General features: G+C 37.5%; 1 protein-coding gene across 1 annotated transcript in view; it reads right to left on the reverse strand.

Annotated features, from left to right (window-relative positions):
- The window catches only part of ANO3 (anoctamin 3), a 284,046-nt gene that overhangs the window by 21,736 nt on the left and 236,665 nt on the right, over window positions 1–25,645 (reverse strand). Inside the window, exons 16-19 of the mRNA XM_090263144.1 lie at window positions 10,768–10,850; window positions 10,205–10,345; window positions 9,491–9,655; window positions 1,518–1,554 (exon numbers count right to left, since the gene is read on the reverse strand). Of these exons, the coding sequence (XP_090119270.1) occupies window positions 1,518–1,554; window positions 9,491–9,655; window positions 10,205–10,345; window positions 10,768–10,850 (426 nt within the window). The remainder of the gene's footprint in view (window positions 1–1,517; window positions 1,555–9,490; window positions 9,656–10,204; window positions 10,346–10,767; window positions 10,851–25,645) is intronic.

The following is a 25,645-nucleotide window of genomic DNA, read 5'->3' on the forward strand; positions in this document are numbered from 1 at the left end:
CAGCATGAACTGCACCTTCTCCTCCTGCCCAGTATCCAAATAAATGACCAAAAATATGTATGTAAATCTAACACATTGCGATATAATTGAATAATTCAAGAAAGGTAGAAAATTAGATGGGATCTAATTTAAGAAAAAACTAGGCCAAAATAAAGGCAGGAACCAATCACAGAATAACGAGTGATTGGGTCCTAGAGAACTTCAAGCCCAAAGACTGTAGATTCCACAATAGGAGGGTCTATGTGCCATCTACAAGTCACTGGTTGGTGGCACCAGTGAGAGCACTCAGGAGAGCTGCCGTTTCCTCACAGGAGTACTTTGGTACTCAGCACAAATAACTCTTCTGTTTCTTACTATTAGTTATGGTACCCCAAATCACTTTTTTAGATTTTCTGCCATCCTGGGTATAAATTACTTTAAAAGAAAATGAATATAAATAATCAGAGCTAAAAGAATGCTTTGAGACAAGTTAGTTCAAATGCTTCATTATCCAGCTGAAGAATCCTTTAGCTCAGATCAATGACACATTATTCCCATTTATGGAGCACTTGTTATGTGTCAAGCAGCCAACCTCCAACAACGATGAAACAGGAACTGTTCTCATTCTCATTTGCCCGATGAGGAAACACACTCAGAAAGAGGAGGAGGAGCAGCAGGAAGAGAAGAAAGAGGAGGAGGAGGATCAAGAATGGGGAGAGGAGAAACTTGCTCATAGTTACATAAAGTCCAAGTGATACTATCATTTAGCTCCAGAGCATGAACCAGGGCCTACCTGTCCCCTCCATACAATGTTTCTTCTATTCTCACTTGTCCTTGTAACTACATTATAGGACAAGAAATATATTACAGTGGAGTCGATGTAGTTATTCCACCATAGTTAAGTGGAGTCTGTTATATCTAAAGTTAAATTCTACTTATTTAATTATCTTGTTTTCTAATCCATAAAATAAGCATCCTACTGTCATAGAATTGTAATTACAAAAAAACAAAATGATGAGTAAAACGTGTTTAGTACAGTGCCAGGGACCCGCAAGTTCTCAAATAATAAGACTGCTGCTCAAATAGCTCTGTATTAAAAACTCTGACTCACAAAAGTCAAGATAAAATATAGAAAAAAATGCATTTACTGATATACAAACTCTCAAGAAATTTATTTTCCAGGTATCAAGAAAAGGCATTAAGCCAAGACAGATGGTCACACTGGATCCCAAAAGTAGTATCCAAATGAGAAATAAAGGCAAAATAATATTGGGTGGGGGAAACCAAAGAACTGGCACTCCAGTGTAGGAAGAGCCAGGTGTGCTGATTTCTAGTAAGGAGCATTTGTAACTACATACATTGCCTCTTTATAGTTACGCAATGTAGTCCAACATCTTACATCACTTCTTTCATTTTTATCGACAATTACATAACTGAAGTTGATATTAAAAATACTAAAGTACATAAGCAACTACAGAGTGATATTACCATATAAAGTATTCTTTTACTAAGGAGTAAAGTAAGAAAAATGAACTTACCTAAATTAGTGAGAAGGTAAGCAATTTTTTCATAAGCCTGTAATAGGAGAACAATAGTCACTATTATTGTTTTCTTTAGAAAAGGCTATTTACAAAGTAGCTAAAGTTTAAGTAGAAGCATCTTTTTAAAGTTACTATGTAGTGCTTTACATATACACATACAATGCATGTAATATAAAAGTGTTGTAAATATGTGTATATATTAAGTCACACTTGATTTCTGTAATAATGAAGTCTTTTTCAGGAGCTATTTTTATTTCTATTCTATAAATAAAGATGAGACTGAGGGATACCCCAAAGTCATTTAACTAGTTAATGGAAGACCTGGCATTTCCCAAATTATACATGCTGCAGTTACTATACTGGAGGGCTAAGTGGAAGCTTGACTTATTGATAAAACATTTTCCAAACTATGACAAAGACAATGTATAAATATGCATTCCTAAGGAACAAAACTGGTTTGGTGGTTATTTGAAACAAGATTCATATAAGTCAATCTGTTGAATCTATAAGCAAGCAAAGAACATGCATAATAGAATTTTATAACATTTTTCATCTTCTGCCACCTTCTCCCTGCCCCAACATGATCTGTTCATGACTCATGCAGACTCAAGGAAAGAAAGCATATTTTATAATATTCCAAGCAAATATAGCTGGGAAAGTATATTTGTTACAGACAGAAGAGTGATATGTGATTGAAGGTACATGTGTGTGCATGTAAATGTTACTACAGAACCCTGTAATTCTACAAATTATTCTCGAGATTATACATTTCTATAACCTTCCTTGTTGGCATGCAAAATTAAAAGGTAGATATCTAGACACTTCAAAAGTTGTTCAGCTTCCCTGCCTGTTCTTTCAATAAGGCTATTGTAATACTTCATCTTAGCCATGACTTAAGCTTACCTCTTCCTATAATCTAAAGTCTTATCTTGAGACAGAAAGATTACATTGAGTACAATGGTCTCATTCTATCTCTAGTGTAGGTTTTTTGCTTTTTTTTTTTTTTTTTTTACTATAGACACAACTAAATTTTAGGACAAAATTAGCTTAAATTTGTGAGCACTAAAGTTATCTTGATTGTAAAATGATCTTTTCTCCACCCCATTTATCATCAGATGTTTATAGAAGGGTCTCTAAAAAGTTTAAGACAGACTTGTGTCAATCAATAAATGGTACTTAGGTGGTACTGTGCCTCTAGCACTGGACTGAGTGCCTTCCCTGGAAGGCAAAGAAAATTTTATTTAAATATATGCCATTCAGAGACTTTAGCTGGTGCCAAGCAGTGCTTCATATATACTATTATTTAAGTTTGTCCTTATGACAATTTCATCAGATAGGTATAATGATTCTCATTTTACAGAAGAGGAAGCTACAGTTTAGAGTGTCAGGTACATTGCCTGAGATAACATGACTAAGTAAGTAACAAAGTCAGAATTTGCAACATGGCTGTCTTGTACCATTTATGCTGCCTTGTCACATAAACCCTTTACAGCTTTCATCTCAATACTTAGCACAAAGAACCTGTCTGCATGCCTGGGGTGGCAATGTCTGCAGCTGATGCCCTAAGGGATCACAATAACATTTGGATGAAAGTTATAAATCACAAAAGACGCTCATCCACCCCTGGAAATAGTGCTCTCCTGAAGCTTCCTGGGGTACTTTGGAACCAGTACTAGATGCTAGCCGACTGGTACCAACATAATGATGAGCCACAAAATCTGTCCATGCAGAGTGGCTTGTCAACTCCAGAACCACCACAAGGTTCAGAAAGAACCACAATGTAAATACATCTAACTGTATGATGCATGATAGCAATCACTTTGACAGGGCAGGTTTTGTGGTGTGTGTGTGTGTGTGTGTGTGTGTGTGTGTGTGTGTGTGTGTGTGTGTGTGTGTGTGTGTGTATGCTAGGGATTACAGGTGAGGTAGAGTCAGAGTTTAAGGGACTGGTGACTAGGAAGCAACTGCAATTCTGGCCAGGTGGCTCGGTTAGTTGGAGCATTGTCTTGATATGCCAAGGTTGTGTCTTAGATCCCTGGCCAGGGCATATACAGGAATCAACCAGTAAATGATGGATAAGTGGAGCAACAATTTGGTCTCTTTCTTTCTCTCTCTCTCTCCCCCCTCACACCAATAAATAAAAACTGAAAGAAAAAAAAAAGAAGATAAAGAAAAAAAAAAAAGAAGCATCTGAAATAATATAAAACTAGACACCTAGACTCTGGTACACCAATGGAAATCTTAGCCAAATTTCAATTTTTGCATTATGAGTGCCTTTTATATGGAAAATGCTTGAGGATCAAAGCTACCATTTTTGTTTTTGTTTTTTTTTTTTCAAATGCAGATCTGACCTCACGTTCTTCAGTTTAGGTGAAAAGAACTTGGGTAGGAACTAAGGCTTGAACCTGGATCTGGAGGTTCTGTTCCCAGAGCCTTCATGCTTGCCTTCCCAAGCAAAAGTTAATTAATCACATTTGGCTTCTTTGTCCTCTTTTTCTTCTTCAGACGTATTAGGCCAGTTCATTAATTCATTCAAGATGTTTTTAAAGATCAGCAGGTCTTTGGAACAAATTGTCAAACACAGGAACACAGGGTACTCTCTTGAAGGCAATAATAAATGATGGGCAGGTGGGGAATAAATAGTCATGAAGCCATTAACATTGATTACTTTCAATGGGTACAATTAGTTTATAGTAGAAATGGATGCAGTGGCATTTGAGGTTGAGTCAAGTGATTTTTCTTAATATTTTTAATGTTTTTTATATTGTCAACAACACATATTCTGTAACTCAAAGTTAAAAACAGACAAAATTATAGACTCTAAAAAGGAGAAAATAAAATTAAGACATTAAAAAAGAATAAGTAGGAACACTAGAAATTAGCATAGTGGGTAAAATTTCTATATGCACCAATAAAAATTTCAAATTTTCTTATATTTTAGACATATATGTGATAAGAAAGGCATAATACACATCAACAGTGTGTATGTGCTTCTTTTTCCACAGAGAGCAAAAGGAAGAAAGTTAAGATTTATTGAACATCTACTATGCACCAGAAGCAGATCTCATTTAATCTTTCAGTTCCCCTATGTATTTGTTTTATCAGCCTCAACTGAAAGATCAAGAAACTGAAGTTCCAAGATGTTATGTCAGGTGGCAAGGATCACACAGGAAGTAAACCTTTGCTCTGCCTGTGTCCAAGGTCTACTGCCTTTTAGCAGGCACCATACTGAGGAACTGATAATACACACTGATGAAAGCCTGGTCAGTATTAGAGGGGCAGGGGAGAGAGAAGGAGAGAGAAATGAGAACAGAGGAAGAGAGAGGGGGGTGGGGGGAGAGGAAGAGAGAGAGAGTTCGAATGTTGCTAGCCACTGATAAACCTTTTTTTTACTTGGTGAAAGACAGAATTTTAAAAGTTATCCACAGTTGCTACTTAGGTGACTGTGGTTTAATGGGTGACTCATGTATAAAGTAGAAGTAAAGTATATTCCATTTCTAATTTATTCCAAGTTTTACAAAAGGGTAGAATATTTTAAAGGTAAGTGTTATTTTTTTCTAATTATAAATCAAAACCTACCTATAGGGATAAATATTTAAATAAACGGACAATGTTATATTAAGTCAAATATTATCTCACCACTGAGAGATAACCACTGTTAACATTTTGTTGTCATCCCTTATAGTTTCAAAATGCAGGTGTGTTCCAATGGGAATCAAGGGCAACTGCATACAATTCTTATGTAACTGTATGTTCTAAAATAATGTTAAAATAGCATTTTAGTTTTATTACACTCTATAGAATTTGAATTAATATATTTTTATGTTTTGGATCATTTAGGGAGTCTCTTTCCTATTTTTGATACTCTAAATAATAATATGATAAGAATCCTGTACATAAACCTTGGGCTACCATTATGAAACATTTTTTAAAAATAGAATATTGGAAGTTAATATCAAATAGTTTTAAATGAAACATAAGCTTATTGTAGAAAACCTAGAAAATGCAACTATACATTTAACATTAGACGAGATGTAAAGAAAATAAAAATGACCTATACTTTCCAGAGGTTACTCTTGATAACATTTCGATATATACTTGCAATTTTTATCTGGGTAGCTATAATTGCCCTTTAGTATAATTCTTGATACTATCGTTACCACTTATATTTTTAAAATCATGTTTATATTTGCTTAAAAAGCATTACATCTTTGTCTAAATTCTGAATTAATTTGCACACAAGAAAACATCTTTTATTTAAAAGTGAAAAGAACATCTTTTTAATAAGGGCCTTAGAATCACTAGTTTGTAATGGTTATTTTCCAATTTCTTTCATGGTTGCTTATCTACTCAGGATATCTTTAGCAGTTCTGATCACTTAATTTTTTTTACAGAGTTTTTGTTGTTGTTGAGAGTAAAAATTTATTAGCATAGCACTAACATTGTAATATATTCTAATATTTTAATGCCTTTTACAACTATAAATGTATCCAAAAAGTTGATTGGTGGTTAATTAAGTACCCGCATGGATGGCTCCCCACTGTCCACTGAAGGGGAAAGATGATGTTTAAATTCTTTATATTACATGATACTCCAGATCGCCACAGCTAGGCACTGATCTACTCTTCTAATCTTATTTTCTTCAATCTTCCACATACGAATGTTTCATAGACACTTCTTATAATTTCCTGAGAACAAACAACATGCACCTTTGTGCCTCTGTACATAAGTAGGTTGAATTGTTCAAATGATAATCCACTTTCTGCTCTTTCTTGGCTCATCAGAGTAAGTACCTGCTCTTCTTCCCTTAAGCCTTCTGATCTGCTATCACAATTCCACCACCTCATTTCAGATGCAATTGATATGGCTTCTTTCTCATCTTACTCAGGTTCTTTTGTGCTTCAACCCAGAGGCAGTCTGCATTGTGCCTTGAGTCTTATTTTCCCACTGGTTCATATGATAATGGATATGACCAGTCATTTTCATGTCAACCAATTTACTAAGGATAAGAAATAAATTCAATTTAAGGTCAGGCTGGCTGGCTGCTAGTGTTACCTAGAAATAAACACATTAACTACTTAGCCTCCTTTTCCTCAGAAAATGGGGCTCACCACAATAACCTCCGTCTACTGGAAAACTGCCATGATATACTGATTTTGTTACAAATAAGACCCTTCACTATCTACCATAAGAGTGTTATCATAAGTATTAAAAAAATTCTACAGTGTCTATGTGATACACAGTTCTCCTTCGGTGTGGTGACTTTTTGCAATGCACAGCCTTTACTACCACAGAAGCCTCCCTGTCCTTGTACTGTATTTTTTTCAGTGTTTATTGTTCACTTTAATGTATAAGATAAGGGCATAAATTAAAATACTGTATGGCTTGCTTGAAGATACTGTAAATAATACTCTCCTTCTACAAATTAAAATGAACCTGAAGAAAGCAGACTCCAGTAGAAGATATTAACTATCATCCTTGCCTTAAAACTTACTCATTGATTACAGTGACTATTCACTTTCTCTGCCAGACTAAGGATGTAACAACATCAGTGTCTACCCACATTTGGGACTAAAATGCTTACGTCTTGTATATATTATCAACACCATTATTTGAGTACTGCTAATCTATCTACAAGAGTCATCACATGACGTCAATATATAAGCACTAACACATATGTATGATTTGAGGCAAATTATTTAAGCTTTTCAAATTTCAATTTCCTCATTTACACAATGGCGAGAACATTGGCCTGTGGTGTTATTGGGAAAATTAAAGACATTATTCAAACTGTGCCCATCACTGTCTCCTGTCTTCAGACTCAGAGAAAATAGATGCTCAACCACAGACCTTGCTGAAGAGAAACACCTAGGCTTAAAGTTGCCCTCTCAGCCATAGACAGTGGTTCACAAGTCACACATATATGTGATGTTAAACCAATTAGATGCTCTCTTTGAAAAATTAGCACATAGAAATAACAGCATAACCCATGTGACATGAACTACAGAACACTGACCAACATGGTTATGTAGTTACAGCCAAGGAAGATAACAGAAGCATAGCAATGCCATAGCACACTGGACTAGGAGAGACAGAGAGGTCATGGTTAGGCAAATATAGTTATCGTCCTTATAGGACAGAGGGGACATGCAAATAGAAGCAGTGACAAGAGGAGAAAGAAAGAAAGAAAAGAGAGAGGGAGAGGGAGGAGAGAAAGATGGGAGCAGGGAGTGAGGTAGAGAGATGGGGAGAGAGAGAGAGAGAGAGAGAGAGAGAGAGAGAGAGAAAGAGAGAGAGAGAGAGAGAGAGAGAGAGAGAGAGAGAGAGAGAGAGAGAGAGAGAGAGAGAGAGAGAGAGAGGAGGGAAGGAAAGAAAAGAAAAAAGAAAAATGTTTAGTTTCAGAGAAAGAAAAATAGAGTAGCTGTCTGACTGTATTCTCTTTCACATGAATCCCTGGATAGAACAATCTTTCACTTTCAAACAGATTTTCCTTTATCTTTCCATCAAATTCTTCTGTGAATTTAAGTTTGTTGGAGATGATTTTCTAATCCAAACAATACTTTACTTGAACTAAAGGAATATAGTGCCTTTCTAGCACACACTAGATACTTATGAAGTTATCACTAATCTAACTATACAGTCAAAGGGAAAGGAATTTTGACAATATGAGGGGGAATCCCCCAAAATGTCATTTATTTATTAAAGATTTTATATTTATTCTTACATGTTTAAACTTCAGTCACCTTCAAAGTACTCTCCATTTGATGCAATACACCTATCGAGATTTTTTTTTTCACTGATTAAAACAGTTTTTGAACTAGTTGATTTTGATGCCCTTTGGTGCTTCTGCTGGTTTTTGTTTCACCTCTTCCACATTGGCAAAATGTTTCCCTTTGAGGAGTTTTTAAATTGGGAAACCAAAAAAAGTTGCTTGGGGTGAGATTGGGTTAATAGGGAGGGTGGGGCATGAGGGTTATACTGGGTCATGCTGTTTTTTAGTAAAAAATTGCCGAGTACTGAGCATGGTGTGGGCAGGTGTGCTCTAAATCACCCATCATGAAATGGGCAAATGCATTGAAAGAGTCTTCAAAACAAATTAACTGAAGCCAAGCACAGCCTCTCACAACAACACTGGCTGGTTCACTGATACAGATGGGTTCCTAAAACACTCACTTAGTGGGAGAAGCCTGTACCAGGAGGGGCCCACCCTCCAGAAGATAATTCCATTGTTTTGGGTGTTGCCCCTTGAACAACTCTCATTCATTTTAATTTAAAGAACTCTTATCATCTGAACCACATAGATAGAATACTTTTCTGCTAAACTGAATTGTCTTTGCCAGAGATGTGGCTTGGTCTTCTTTTGGCTTCCTGTAAATGCAATCTAAGTATAAAGGAAACCAGCCCTGGCTGGTTTAGCTCAGTGGATTGAGCGTCGGCCTGCGAGCTAAGTGTCGCTGGTTCGATCTTCCAGTCAGGGCACATCAGAGAAGGAAAACTCTGATTCCAAAAAACCTCCGCTGCCTTGCGGCATACCTCTTCAGGGGAAAGGCTAAGGGAGTAAACCCCGACAGAAAATCCGGAGCCGGAGTCCCTAAGGCGGTTTGACGTTGTAGTCAACACCGGCAACTCCTGCGGCGCACCTGAACCCAAGCTGTATTGACTCCGTCTTTCCCTTGGACCCTTCAGCTGCGAAGAGAGGGGGGGTCTGCTGCATGGGCAACAGCAGACCCTCCATATCACCCTGCCCAGGCTCTGTAGCTTCAGCATCATCACAAGATGTCGATTCAACACAGGAGGAGACAGATACCATGTCACTCCCGAGTCGGACTGCACAGCCATTCTCGGCGGTGCAGATAGACTCTTAAGAAGCTACACCATCGTCTCTCGAGACGGACGGCTGCCGACGACGACGATAAAGGAAACATAGACCTCTCCCCTTTTGTACCTATTGAAAAATTGTAAACACTTACGAGATTCAGGGCCATAATGATTACAAAATTGATACAGACAGCAGCTGCAGATGTTGCAAACTGCCAGTGTTGTTTGATGAAATTCCACTTGAATGATGCAAACTGCTCCATGACAACCAGGCGATACACCACCACTGCAAACACTGCCGTGATCACCAGAGAAATCTACAATACGGGAGACGGAGAGGGGGCAACCACAGTCTGCATCACTAACAAAACACAAGCAAAACCATAGATCTAATACACTGCCCCCAAGAGCTAAAGAAATGAATTTTTCTAAGGAAGTATACACAAATTTAATTTTTTCCTTCAACAACATTAGAGTCAAAATCAACAGTATAAGATTTGAGTTGTAGTGTAATCAAGTTATCAAACTCAAATGAAAATTTTGTTCAATTTCTACTTTTAAGTGGAATAGTTGGTTTTAAAACAAGGTAAGTAATTCATCAGGGCAACTCACACATAATTTCCATTTTACGTTAGATGATCTTTGCTTCTCCCATTGAGTGTTTTACTCAAGGAGATGCAGAAACTCCCTTGGTAATCACTCCATGACCTGCTGTGATTTTATTTTGTTTAATGGTATGCGTTGCCAGAGTATTGAACAGTATGTAGGTTCTTGCATCATCAGGGTCACAAAAGGAGTTGGTGTTCTAGAACTTTCTTCCAACCCTGGAATCCCACACCATTCTGACAGTGATGGGGATGCTTTACCATGAAGAATATTCCTGAGATAGAGACAAGAAGACGGCTGACTTTGTCTGAAGAAGGCTGATGTGGCTCAGGCTTTCCACTGATGGGATTCACTCTCTCCATTTTGTAATACTTGGCCTCAAACTGGGGACGAAGTGTTTCCTATGAAAAAAACTTAAAGTTACCTAAATATCAAAGGAATTTTTTAAAAATTATCAAAGAATTGATACAAAATTCCCGCATTTTGGCCTATTTTTTTATCAAGTCTTGGCAAAGAAGCAAGTTTTTTAAAAATATAAGGCATATTACTTTCCAAATGAACCCTGAAGTAAATTTAAATTAGCCCAATTTTCCACTAATGTAGTTTAAGGGAATATCACAAAAATGCTTTGGAAAAAAAATTACATTACCTCATCACTGGTCACTTTTATATTCATTAAATAAGAAGTCTTGTTAGAAAAAAAAAAATCAAGGGGAAATCTAATAGTGTTTAACTGCTTCCAATTTATATGTTAAGGGCAGTGAACAATTTTCTGCATCATATTATCCCAGTTTCCTTATCATCTGTTTTCCTAACATCCTACCTCCTCTTCTTCCCATTCAATAAGATCCCAAGTGTAGGTCAGTGTACTTCTCCTTCTTTTCCAAAACTCCAGGAAGACTGTGGCTATAAATAATAATATTATTATTGTTATTATTATAATTTACCCAACCACATTATGCTCTTCCATCATTGCTTTTCTTCTTTAGGTTGCTGCACTTCCACCATAGTATTGAATTATTAAATTTAATTAATAATAAATTCATACAATTGGAACTTTGTTTTCTCTCACCCTGTTCTGCCTGTCTCTGTACACTGTTATCAGTGTGCATTCCTAGAGGGGGTGTAAATTTTTTCACTGGATTAAATAAGCAGAGACTTTTGTTAGCATGATCCATCAAAGTGATGCTATGAGAGGTCAATACTATAGATCAAAATATTTATGGCTCCTTTTGATTTGTATATGCATAATCAAAATTATCTAAAAGACCTAAATAAAGCCTTTTCCAGGAACGACAGTAAAGGCCAGATGCTGCTTCTCCAGGATTCAGAGAAATAAGGTGGAGAGTGAGAGAGAAGAGCAAAGCCATCAGGCCTCAGGCAACTTCTGCCCCACAAGCAGGGTGCTGTGCATTCACAGAGCTTGCAATCTGGCCAAAGGTATAATGGCTAACATTTATACTGACAGCGGACACGACTTTAGTGTTGCCCATGACATTGGTATGCTCTGGAAACAGAAATTCTTGACTTCTTTCATACAAAAGATTAAAAAAAACAACAAACAAACAAAAAACCAGTTCTGATGTTTTAGAACTCTTGAAGGTTATTCAATTGCCTAAAATCTTTAGCAATCATGGAATTCCCTGGACATTCAATGGCAAACACAAAGAAAAGAAGTAGTCACCACTTGGCTGACACCGATGCTTAAGTCAGTGGCATTAAAACACTCACGGCCCTAATGGAGACATCTCTGCCACCAGCTGAAGCAACTGGGGTGTAAGAGACAACATTACGGAAGCAGAGCACTTAGTTGTTCAACAGAACAGAAAGAAAGTGTTAGAAAAAAGCTATCAATTTGGACCTAAAAGAAACTTTTATGTAGGTCCATATGCCCAGTCATTCCTTTCCGATTACATACAGTATCATGCTACAATATGTACATGACGTAACTCTGGGGCACTGACAAAAGGGTTTCATGGGAAAACAATACTTTTAAAGCCATCTCCAAGATAGCCTCCCAGGTATTAAAAAAAAGCCCAAACTGTCCAGAGTGCAGCCCTGGAAAACCCATCATCCCTGTGTGAGGCATTCTCCCTTGCATTTAGGCCCCTTTGAAGGCTGGCAAATAAATTTTATTTGGTTTCCCCCTTCAAGGATACAAGTATGTGTTAGTAATGATTTGTCTGTTTTCTCCATGCGTGAAAGCATTCCCATGCCTCAGAGCCACAGCCACAGCAGTAAGTGACTTAACTCCTAGAAAAGCTTTCCCCTCAGAGCTCCATGACTGATTTTGAAACATATCCAGTGTGCATATCATCCCCTGTCCTCCAGTCTCTCTGAGCAGACTAAAGCGGTAATCAAAACTCAGTTGGTAAAACTCAAGGAGTCTTTTAATCTGCCTTGGCCTAGGTTTCTTCCCTTGGTATTGCTCAACCTAAGATTTACTTTTTTCAGCAAACACAGACTTTCTCCTTTTGAAAGTACTACTAGCAGACCCAGATTAGATCAAGGAATGCATGAACCTTCACTGATGAAAGGAGACCTCCTGATTTACTGTAAAGAATGTATAGGGCCCTTCAGACTAACTCCAAGCAATCTTTCCATTACACGCTGCTGGGAGACAGATATCCTACATCATGATCTCCAACCTGAAGATTATGTCTACCAGAAATGCCATCTCTGCAAAGATGCTCTTCAGCCCTGATGGGAAGGGCCATATCATGTATTACTAACTAAGCCTTTTGCCACTGCACTGAAGGGTACTGACTCATGGATTCCCATTTTTCATTTAAAAAGGACACCCATGCCTGAGTGGCCATCTCAGGCTACGGGAGATCTTAAACTGAGAATCCCTAAACCACCCAATACCACCACTAGAATTCCCATTCCAGGATCAGAGCAGGTGGCACCTGACCCCAGACCAGGCCAGGCCACGCATGACTCCATTCAGCAACTTGTACTTTTGGTCTTCTTTTTGACCATTGTTTCACAGATTAATTATATTGCTAGCATAACCTAATTTTTGCCTGAACCAAACTCCTGAGAAAATATTTTTCCTTTTCATAGTTGAGTCTAATTTCAAGGTGAACATACACCGACTCTTATGTCTGCTTAGTGAAATGACTATCCTATTTGCCCCCCGACACGCTTTGGGTTCTGCTGTCCAACAATTATCCAACGGTGCCGATTTAACTCACTGTTGGCTATATGCCCGAGCTAACCATACTCAAGATAAACCAGAATAATGACTTGGCATTTGAGCTTTGAAAGCTTACAAAACCTAACCGGAAATAACACCGAATTTAAAGCCCTTTATTCTCAAACCTCTCTGATAGGTAAATGTGTATGAGCTACTATAAATACAGCAAGAAAAGTTGGAGCCTAACCTAAACTATAAAGTTCTTGGTCCATTTAACTCTACTCAAATTCCAATGATACACAATGAAATGAAACACTACACTGCCCTAAGTGATCAGAAAGATTTATCCCACTGGCCCACATTGTGTCCCCTGGATTAAAGAGTAGATTCTAAAAATACGTTATAGATTCTAAATGTGAGATGGTGGACTAAAAGTTTTAAGGCCTCAATTCAGTTATTTTTCTTTCTCCCAGAAGAATATTATGAATTTAACCCTATTCTTGATAGAAGAGGATGAGGAAAAGCATTCAACTGATGGCTAGCTGAGGATTGACTAATGGGTATGAAAATGTCAAAAAGAAACAGGAATCTGTCTAGGACTCCATGGATCAGTGACTTTAAGGAAAGTATCCATAAACCATGAAAGTGGCAAGCAAACAGTAATCATTTTATCAAAATTGGCGGTGAAGAGTTTGGTATGCATAGTTAACTCTGTGATCCTGGCTGGACGAGGTGGTCTCTGAAGCAGGAAGCAGACTGAAAGAATACAGGTGCATTAACGAGAGAGACCCAGATAGGTTTTAGCAACGGTGGGGGGTGGTGGTGGTGGAAGAGCTGGGCAAGTGAAGCAAGGGGATTTATTTAGTTTAACATCTTAGACCTTTAAAAATATCCTAATTCTTATGCATGAGACAGAAGACCTGGATTCTGGGAATCCAGGCCTGGTTTTAGCAAGCCCCACAGTCATTGCTGGTGTCAGGGACTGCCTAACCCCCAGTAAATCTGCTGCCCCTGGCCCCAGTGACTGCCTGTGTCCTTCAAAGGTAGCCTTATCTGCAGACAGGAATTTAGCAACTCTGTTCTCAGAGTCAACTCCAGCTCCCCCATCTGAGCCATCTGCAAGAAGTTCCTTCAACTTCCTCCCCCAATGTGAGGTTGAAGACTACCATTCTAGACAAAAGCCTGCCATGAGGCAGCTCACGTCCCCCTGCCCTTAGCTGCCTTAGACTCAAGAAACTAGGAGGAGATAACAACTGTCCAACTGCCCACCGGCTGCCTGTACAAGGGGGCAACTTAGCCTACCCTGTACTGCTTACGTATTCCAAGCCCCAGAACTCATCCGCCCTGACCCTCGCTGCTGGTGTCTATCCTGACCCCAGCACGCCATGTTGCATACTCAATAAATCGTCTTGTTCACGATCTGGCTGCTGGCCTTCTCTACCTCTGCTGACCCCCTGAAACCTAACACTAGTGCCATACTACACCTCAGAACAATTAAATCAAAATCTCAGGACAAAACCCAGCATCAGTATGTTTTTAAAGCTTCCAAAGACTTCCAACATGCAGCCAATGCTGATCTCCAGCTCCTAGAGGAAGCACAGTTGTACTCCTAGAAGAGGAGAGGTGTAATAGAAATCAGTCACAGTTATTGAGGCAGTAGAATGTTAATACTAGAATTGTTTAAAGTCAAACTGTCAGAATTAATGACTGTTGTTTTATTTTGATTTCCAAATATTTGTAACAAATTTTAACAATTATTGTAGACACATTACTTCTAATCTCTATCGCTGTCACTCTGAGTTAATGAAAATATGAACGAAAACTACATATACCAAGTACAAATGAAATGTGCCATAAAATGGCTGTTGTTATGACTGTTTTTTTTAAGATTAGAAATTTGGAATTTTGAGAGATTAAATGACTTGCTTAAGTTACATGGCTGATTGGATCCTAAATCATTTTAATTCAAAAATTCACACTCTACCATACCATAGTGCCTACCTGGATGTTAATGGATAGAGTTAAGATTGGAGATGCTAAAGGGCGGGAATGGGAATTGAGAGCAATCTGTGAAAGTCTTCAAGAAAAGAGCATCCTGAAGGTAGATATGAAATGCAGAGAGAGTAGCACAATGGGATCAAAGAGGGAACTGGGATATGGCAGGGCAAAGGACAGTGGCTGGGAATGAGTATGGTGGCAGAGTCTGTGGGATGGTGAAGAGAAAAGGAAGCATATTAAACTTACTTAATATGAAAATAAAAATGCTTTAAAATTAAGTGTGTAAAGTGAAAGCCATTTTACTTAACAAAGAAAAACGTGTCAATAGGTGTAAAGTAATAAAAATACATATATAATATGGAGGTGTATATAATATATCAAATATGTAGGTAGATTATATTATAGAAACAGGTACATAATTCCTAAAAGAATATATACCAAAATGTTAACACTAATTATACGTAGGAAGTGGATTATAGAACACTTTCTACAAAACATGCATTGTCCAAGAAGTATCCACTGCCTACGTTCTTCTTATTATTCTACGTGGGAAGTTTATCAACTCTGACCCTTGGTTTCACGAAACTGGCTTGAGGGTGGAGTTGGAGGATAAGAGGCCTCCAGAGAAGAAGGGCTTTGTTATTAGGGGAAAACCAGGTTTGACATGAGTCATGAAGGCAGAAGGAGCACTATGGAAAGGCCAAAGATGAAACTGCCTAATTCTGTTCCTTGGCAACCGTACATTGTATTATTATTTTTTATTCCTGCTTTTCTGACTATAATGACACACTTTTCTCAACTTAAAAAAAAAAAAAAAATCAAAGATGCACATGCTGCATCCAGTCCTTGTACTTTCATTTCCACATGTCCATTTCCAGGGGCTTTCCTTTGTGATCTAAGGTCATGTTACAGAATGGGGGTCTCCAAAAATCCCCAGAGCCTGCAGGTTGGGGGATGGGGAAAGGAAACAGTTTTTAAGATGCCTTCGCATGCCAGTGGCTAGTGGCTAGTGTCTTTGTTACGCAAATGGCTTTGGTTCTTCCAAGGCCCTAAGAAGATGGGAGGGGTGTTGGACCATAGAATGGTACAGAAAGAGCATACAGAGCCTGCGCAAGGTTCTGTGAATGGTCAAAACTGGTTACCATGCCCATTGCGTCACAGGACGAAGTCTGGGGTTTAAAAATAGGTGGCAGATATTTAGGGAGAGAATACGATGCAGCTTTGAAAGGAAAGGGGGAACACCTTTGCGGTTTTGGAAAGAAAAGGGAGAACTCCATGTGGTTTACAAGGAGGCTGGGAACTCCATGCGGTTCTGCATTAAGAGCTGGAGGGCACCGCAACACAGGCAAAACCTCCCCAATCAGGATTGAATAATTGGAAGCTGCGGTAAAGCTAAACTGTGTCTCTGACTTTTCTAAAACTAGCCTGGTTTGTTAGGGGGGAGGCAGAACTGTGCTTGTGGGTGTCTTAAAGGAAATAAGATTTAATGGCAGAAATCCACAAATAATCTAAATCTATATAACTATTAAATAAACAATTCTTTTTCTTTTCACTAAACTCTGGTATTGAGAGTTAAGCTTCTGGTGGCAGGCAATTGGGCCCCTAATAACTGAACAGCCCATGGGTTCTGTTTCAATCTGGACAGCCCATGAGTTCTATTACAGTAAGAGGCACAGAGTAACAGAATCACATGGGGTCATGCATGTAAAAGACATTAGATTCCATATGTAGTTTGTTTCAAGTTATTTTAAATTTACAGAAAACAAGGCCCTGAATGGTTGACATGTATCACTGACCTTGTCCAGGATTCTGCCAAAGACCTGCAACACTTTATCACATTGGTTCCTGTACCTGCTTTTTCTTATACTTGAAGGTAAGTTTCCAAAGTGCCCTTTTCCCCCCTCATAATTTTTAGTGCTTGGAACACTGAAAATGCTTAATAAATTGAACTGATTGGCTGAATGGAATCTAGTGATTGTGCCTCTAACTCTTGGTCAGGTGTTCGTTCCATTATTCCAGAAATTTTCAAATTATGCTCCATAGAATTTCATTGGAAATATGCGAAGGGGCCCTCACCAGGGAAGCCCACCTTTTAAAATCTGTTTTATATATTGATAAAGTTCAATTTTACTTCGAAAAATAATTATTAATTTAAAAGTTTGAAAGCAGCTTCACCATACTTCAGCAAGGTTGAAGGTGGTTAGGGGTTTTGGGGTGCAGAGGAAAGAGGTCAATTCCAAACGTAAATGAACTTAATTATATTTGAATATGGAGAACAAAAAGGAACTCCAAGTATTGTTTTCATCAGAAGAGATAAAGTCTTCCCAAAACAAGACCCAGCTGAAATAACAGTTTATCGGAGCAACAACTCCAAGAGTGCCAATTTGGATAACACCCAGGTGCTATAAAGACTCACCTCCATTTCCCAGATTAATTTTCAGCAACATCCTCAAGATACTGTGCTTTCCCCATATGGTATTGCAACAACCCCGTACGTGAAGTAAAAATAGAAATCTCACTAAACAGGTTCTACAATTAGCAGAATGGCTATGAGGGTGGCACATTTTCAATGTCTATGCCTGGGGAATGCTACCTTTTTTTTTGTTATTGTTGTTTGCTTTTTGGTTAACATTTAACAGTTATGAAACTAATGGAGGTCTGTACAGGAATATAGAGTAAGCTAATCAATATATAAAAAGCCTATAAATATTTGTGAGGTGACAGATTTTGAATATTTGAGCTGAACTATACTTGACACAGCCATACCTAGGACTCACTACTAATAAAGTCCTTCATGTTTTGTTAAATTTCCTCTTTGTCTAAGGATATGGGATCTCTCTCTAACTTTACTTCCAATTCCCTTCCCCTCCTTCTTCCTCTCTAACAATATTAAGTAAGAAACAACAAAAAACTAGCTTCTAAGAACATGGTATGGCCAGCATCTGAACCTTAAGCACTGAAAATCTTCGCCAGTTCCTAAAATCAGACTTGACATAATAATATTTATTTAGAAATAACAAGCGACATGCAAACAGCATGTAAAACAAGGTGACCTCTCGCTGCATTCTTGACCAGAGCAGACTCCTAACTTTTATGTAAAGAATCTCTCTAAAGCTAACTATGCCGGTTGTAACCACACAAAATATCATTTCCTTAACATGACCTTTTCTCCTTTCTTTCCTTTTAATTCACGCTGGCCTCATCCAGCATCCTGACTTACCCACCTCCCTCTCCCTCGGACATCCAACACAACCCATTAAACTCTCTGGTCAATGAGGTTCTAATCAGCATCAAATAATCTTAGGAACAAAGCCTCAGGTCTGTTGACCAGAGACAGAATTTCAGTCAAACCAGAGATAACATCTAGGTCTTAGTTGTACTTCAGCTCCACCCCAGAAAATCAGTGAATTCAAACAAAGCTACTCATGGCTGATACCAGGACCAGATGTACTGATCAATTACCCCTTACCCCAGTGCTGACCAATCAGGAGAGACCATGACCCTGACCAGGACCCTAACTCCCTTAGCACGATTAATGATTTTTCTGCTATTTAACCCATCCCCTGGACACCATAGTGTAGCCAGGTTTTTCATTAGCTCACCTGTGTCTCTAGGCATGAGCCACTGCAAACTCCTGTTGTTGTCTTATGGGGCTCTGATGCATGCAGGCAAATAGACCCCATTAGTCTAGTAACATGGTTACACAATATGCTACTGGCATTTGTATATTAGATAGACATTTCAGCAGCTCTGTACAAACGTAAATTGATCCTTTCAGTTGAATTACTGAAAAATTGGAGGAGTCCACGCAAATAAAAACTTGCCACCTTTTCTATGCATTTTTAAATGAAATATAATGTAGTTTTTTTAAAGCACTGGATTGATTTTTCTCAGGCCCTTTCCTCATCTGATCATTCAACTCTTTGATAGACTTTCACTCCTTAATTCTGTGGAACATTTTCTGATTACAAATACAACACCAGTAGGTACCTAGGAGTACCTGCCATATACTTGGCTTCAAATAAATATATGCTAAATGGATGAATTAAAGCTGTAAATCATATAAGTCACTTACAATCCCGTCACTAATAATAAGTTACTGTTAACATTTTGGTAATTACATCCAAAGTTTCTTTCTTAAGCAGAATTTTTAGGCTGGCCTGTCCTCCCCAGGAAACATTCACGAGGACCAGGTACCTGTCCAGTTAATCCCTGGAACAACTACGGCCTCCAGGAAAATGCTCCAAACTAAGGTCTGCAATCATCCTGGTCAGCCAGTACCACAGCCCTATACATTGTTAAGTATTTGCCTTTTCACCTTAAAGGTACCCACCTGGAACTGAATACTTAGCATCACAGCTGAATACCAACCACTATAAAATAAGTGATGGACTTCACTTCTGTAATAATGCAATAAAACGTATCTTGATCAAATTACAATTATCCTCAAAAGAGCATCTAGGGAAGGCAGTGTAGTGCGGGAAAGAGCTTGGTTTGGAATAGCAGCGTTCTGGGTTGAAAGGTGCCTGTGTTCTTTCCTAATTGTTTGATCTGGAACAAATGACAAAGCAATGACAAGCCTCTATACACACAACTTACCAACACTAGTAATATTGTCTTCGTGGGAATGTTATATGAATGAAATAAGGTATAATTTGTAAGTAGTCTATACTTGATTCATTTTAAGAGTAAAATGAATTACCATAACCAATTTTTTCAACATTTTGCTAGTTGTAGACAAACTTCTTGGTTTTCACTGTATTAAGATATTGTATTTTTTTTTCAGGAATTATAAAGCTGTTGTCAATTACTTATATTTCAATTGTTTTAATTTTATAAAAATTCATTCATAATAAGTTTTTACATAGTAACTTCCATTTTTTGCCCATTCCTAGCGAGTGACTTATATTGTCTTTTTTCTTCTTTTGTATTTAAGACTGCAAAGCTGCCTTTGAATAATTCCATTCAAAACATTTTTTAAAGCACAATGTTTGTCTATTCTTATAAAGAATATACAAAAAAAGGAGGATTAATGGCATTATATCCCAAAAAGGAAGAAGAGAACTAGCATTTATGAGCACTTACAATGTTCCAGACTTTGTGCTAGATGTTTTAAAGTAACTAATATTATTTATACAATAGCCCAGGTTTAATAAAGATTACTAATCTCATTCAGTAGATAAACATAGGAAGACCTTGGAGGTTGAGTTACCAGAAGAAGTCACTTGGCTGAAATTTGATCCAGATATTTTTCTATGCCAAAGGAAAAAATATTCTGACCATGATTTGGGATAGACCTTCTTGAGTTATATAACAACATACTTCTGCTAAGAATTATCATCACAGACAAAATATTTAAGCAAAATTTCAAAATTTGAATAGATCTAAATGAGACTGAGAACTTCTAGGTTAGCTGCTCATCCACACATGGATGGTCCATCAATCAACAGTTTAAAGTCCTGACTTCACATTCCCCCCACTTTTTTTGAGTCTAAAAATGATTAATGACCATTCTCTTTACTTATAAATATCTCTGCCAAGACAGAAATCTTCACATTGGTCTTTCAGAGAATGTTTCTTTTGCAGTAAACCTCTACTGAAATTTTGATACATGCTTATAACTTAATTGTCTGAAAAGATTATTTTTCTCTGATTAGACCACTATATCTAAATATTGTGGAGACAGATATGCAGTGGTCCACACTTTAAGCAAACACTCAATTAGTTAAAGAATCATTAAATGGCTTATATTTATAATCTTGATGTGTCTAAAAGTCCCCTGTGGGGACAATTAGAATCTCTGTCTCCCCCAAATACTGGGTGGTAGAGTGGCCCTGAATATTTTTTGACAGTTGACTGATGGAACATTGACTCAAGGATACATTTAGTTTAGGTGTAGTCCGATATTCAAGGGGTTTGTAGGCACTTTCACGGATTGTTCAATTATAGCCCCCTATGCTAGTAAAGGAATGGATTCTGAGGGAACACCTTTCAGTGCGAGGCCAGGGGCACTGTGGTGTGATGCACAAACCCCCTGGTAGGCAGCACTGATAACGGGAGAGAAATAAGATCAGAAATGCATTGAGCCAGAAACTCCTTTATGAAAAATTATTTCACAAATATCAATTCATATTGAAACACACTAGAAATTTTCCCAAATTTACAACTTGTCCCCGAATGAACTTAACTTTACCCCAGGTCACTCTGACTCTGAAGGCAAGTTACTGACTTAAAATACTGATTCAAAGAAGGAGATTTACGACCACTTTAGGTACTTTTTTAAAAGATTCTTTTCGAGTCAGCACAAAAATTTCTTTTTCTGTAGCTAAGAGCTTCTAGGAACTGTCAACTTAGTTACAAGCGACATTTTCATTGCTCTCTATGAACTGCTTAAGGTGCTATTTGTCCTTTCAATGAATGTGAAAGCCATTTGTCATCGTTATTTGCTGCCTGTAGACTTGATTTCAAAATCCTCATCAGGTCATAAAATTTTTTTTTTCTTCTGCCTCAGCTTTTGAATCAAGACTTTTCCTTCAGAGAGTACAGACCTAGAGGGCATTTCTTTCTTCCCTCACGCTGCCCCTCTCTGGGTCATGGCTCAGTGCTGAGAACACTCAGCAGCTAAACTCCATGCAATGCTGCTGCCGAGGTTGTTATTTAGCTATTAGAACTTTAATAACCAGAAAGAAACTAATTAGAGATCAAGGATTTTCTGATTCTCTGACTTGATATATATATTTCTAGAAAGCATTAATAAATCACTTAAGTTTTTCCTAAAGATGGCACAATAAATCAGAATATCATCAATTTGCTAGTTTTGCCATTTTATTATATTTATGTCTGGTTGTACGTTTACTAATTAAGTCCATATAAAAATGATTACGTAGTTTATAAATCGGGCAACTGTAATGTAAAGAGGGTAGACCCTCTTTAGGGTTTTAGGGTTCTAAAATAAGGAAAAGTATAACAGTATACTCTATCAGAGAGGAATGAATCAGATGTGTGGTATTCCCGCACAACAGAATATCTTGTACTTGCTAAAGAAAGCAATATTATTTCCCAGCAGGCTGCTTTTGCGGGGCTGAAAAGTTGTTTGGGGTGCTAGAAATAAGAGGTTTCATTTAGAGCTCATCTATGCAGGAGGCCCAGAGGAAGCCCAGAGCTCTGCATCTTGACAAGATGTCCTCATACCCATATTCTACACACACACCTTTCTGTCCCACCCCCCCCCACACCAGGGTCCACCAGGACTAAATCACTCTGCTCCTTAATTGTACTCATATCACTTACCCCATGAAGACCACAGTTTCACATCATGCCTTAACCCTTAGATTTTAATCCTCTAGTTCTAAGGAAATGGGGATTTCCTTTGTGAACATCTCCTACTCTTTCCCAACTCTGAGATATTTTCACTATGTCCTCTTTTACTCAAAGTCATCAACAGCAAAGTTTTTATGTTGCCTCTATTCTTGCTCTGACACCTGGGATGCCACTGAAACCCCACTTTCCATGTGGCATTCTCAGGTGGTGGCTATTTGTCTCCCACACCCATAGGTACTGAAGATGAGGTAGTGAATTTCTTGTGTCTCACTGATGCTTCAAGAGCATTTTTCTCTCTCCTCCTTAAAGATTCACAGATTTGAGTTTCACATTACCAATCCTTACTTCCTACTATCTCTTACTGTGGCAGTTATCTAACACTCCTTGGGGACGCTTCTCTCAACGTCTCTGAAGATTTTTAAACTCTTGGTTTAGTGTATGTAACTCTTACCAACATAACTCCTGAAATAATTCTTGGAAATTACAATATATGCAGATAATCTTTCTAGGACCTCAGCTTCTCAGTTCTTTGATCTCTACTTTCAAAGTTATTTTCTCCTACTCCATATCACTCATGCACTTTCATGGCAACCCCACCCACAATATCCAATTATCACCTTCATTCCTCCCATTCACATACTCTGAACTCCAATTTCAATACTCCCCTGACCCAGATTTTCAATCCTTTGACCCGTCATATTATCACTGTCTTTTCCTCCCCTCATTCCCTCACTTCCTTCTTTATGTATTGGTCAATCATTACATTCATTCACTCACTTGCATATACCCTCAGCTCTCTAGACTTTTTCTCACTTTGTCATGAACCCATAGTTTGAACATAAGCCTAGTTAAAAACCTTACTTTATCTACAATGAACATTAACATTGCTGGGTAACATTACAGCTATCCTGGGTGACTTGTCTCATTTTACATGGATTTTAGTGGATCCTTGAGTCTGCTATGCTGTTGTCCTTTCTTTTCTCCCTTAACATCCAGAACCTACAATCATATCACTCTCAGTCGCAATTTGGCTGTCTTTGTCATCATGGAAAATAAAGTATTCAAAAGAAATTATCCACCCAAACAATATCTACCCACTCTCCACTCCTGCGCCCATTGCCTCTTTATTCTCACCTGTAATAATATAAAATTTATGCACTCCTGGCTAACATCAGCTCTTCCTATGAACTAGATCTCATCTTTTATCATCTGCTAAAGGAAACTGATCAAAGATCTATATGTATAAGCCTATAAATATGTCCAAGCGTTACCCTTAAGTGAAAAAGAGGCAGGTTTCAGGTCTGCATGAACCAATATGTAGAAGAATATTCTAAGAAGAAAAAAAATGAGCTAGCAGATACCTTATCCTTAGTATATTCACATATTTTTTTGTGATTATAGTAAATGTATTTATTTGTTCATATATCCATTAATTTATTTATTCATTCATTTATATACACCTTGAGCACTTAGTCTTTACCAGGACTTATTTCAGCCCTGTGGAAAAAGTAATGAAGGAAGCAACAAAAAATGCTTACTTTTGTGAGCTTTCTAGTACAAGAACAATAAAAAGTAAGTAAGACAGGGTATGCTAGCTGGTTGTTAAGTGCTGTGGAGAAATTGGTGCAGGGCAAGGAGATAAGACAAGTTTAAAAAAATCTTTTCAATCTACTTATACCTAAGAATATTATACTTTATACTCATATTTATGACTTACATTGTTTATTGGTTATCTTGTCACACTTCACTAAGACAACAAAGAATATAAATAGAAATTAAAATTAATTAAAAAATTTCTTGTGAACACAAGGCTTTTTAAAAAACAATTTGGATTGACTTATCATTACAATTAATAATAAAATGCTAAAATTTATTCCAAGATTCAATGACTATTAAACATAAAATCCAATCTGTTATTATAATATCTCGAGGATATCATGCCTTTTTTAAAAAATTGATTCAGGCATCCTTGGATCCCTAATAGTTTTTACTGCAATGAGATAAGTTTTAGCATCAACTCGATTTTAGTTGCTTGTCTTCATAAAGACATTTACCAAGAAAACATGTTGACGTAAATGTGTTGCTAGGAATGCAACAGGTTTCGTCATGGTTATATCATTCACTTCCTTAAACTATGTCTGAATTAAAGTTTGTATATGATTTATCAGCTTTACAGCCTTCCTTCACTCCCCATTTATGCACTATGCACGCAAGTACGCACCCACACATATATGTATATACTATGTCACAACTTCACCTTAACAAAGGGCAAAGTTCTAGGAAGCCCTTAGCACCAAAATGGAGTTTCTAACATTTTCCCGATAGTTAAATGAAGAAGACCCTAATATAATACCATATGACTTAATAGGAAAAAATAAACTTGTATGCTAAACAACTCTTAGCATTCATGAGAATGATCCCTCTATTTCTCTTCTAACAGAATATTAAAACAATTATCATCCTTAAAGAAATTTTCCAGTCATCAATTTCCCTGTATTTATAACAAATATCATTGAGGTATCCTCAAAGAATATAGATATCATATTATTTATTTTATTATTGATCAAATATTTCTTTGTTGCTGAATGTGTCCATGCTTCTATATGGAGAAAAAAGTATGAATTCAGTTTATATTCTGCTTCAAACCCATAACCTGCTATTAATGGGTTTGACCTAAGGGAACAAATTCCCTATGTGTGACTTCAGTATCAGTCATGAGATGCTATAGGATTTGATAAAAATACCTTTTTAAATCTAGAACAATGTTTTGATTTTATTTGAGACATGGTCCCAAAATACGCTGTTTCTACTTCCAGATCCATCTGTGACAATAACGTGATTTAATGTTCTAGAAAATCCGCTTGGGAGTGGTTCCACCATTCCAAACAAAGAGATGGTGTTTCTTCTTCCAATATGTACTGTGAGGCTTAATTAATGGGTGTAAAGCAATTGATGAGTGCCAGCTGAAAAGCACCATAGTAAGTAAGCACAAAATTATGTAAACATTGCACTATGTGTCATCTCAGCTGTCTGGCTGATGAACTTGTCAGGAAATTGTCTCTTATTGTTGAGTTAACTCTAGTGAAACAAGGTTCGACATGGTATTGGCTTTTCCTAAAACATGGCATACACCTGAGCATGTATCTCAGTGAGACTTGGTTATTTGACAAAAAGTTACTTTTTAACTCCAATTTAGGTGATTTCACAACTAAGTGAACGAAGTAGTAATTAAGACATTAAGTTT

This window comes from Furipterus horrens, unplaced genomic scaffold (genome assembly GCF_987537825.1).
Source record: "Furipterus horrens unplaced genomic scaffold, mFurHor1.1.pri manual_scaffold_2, whole genome shotgun sequence".
Classification (NCBI taxonomy): Eukaryota; Metazoa; Chordata; class Mammalia; order Chiroptera; family Furipteridae; genus Furipterus; species Furipterus horrens.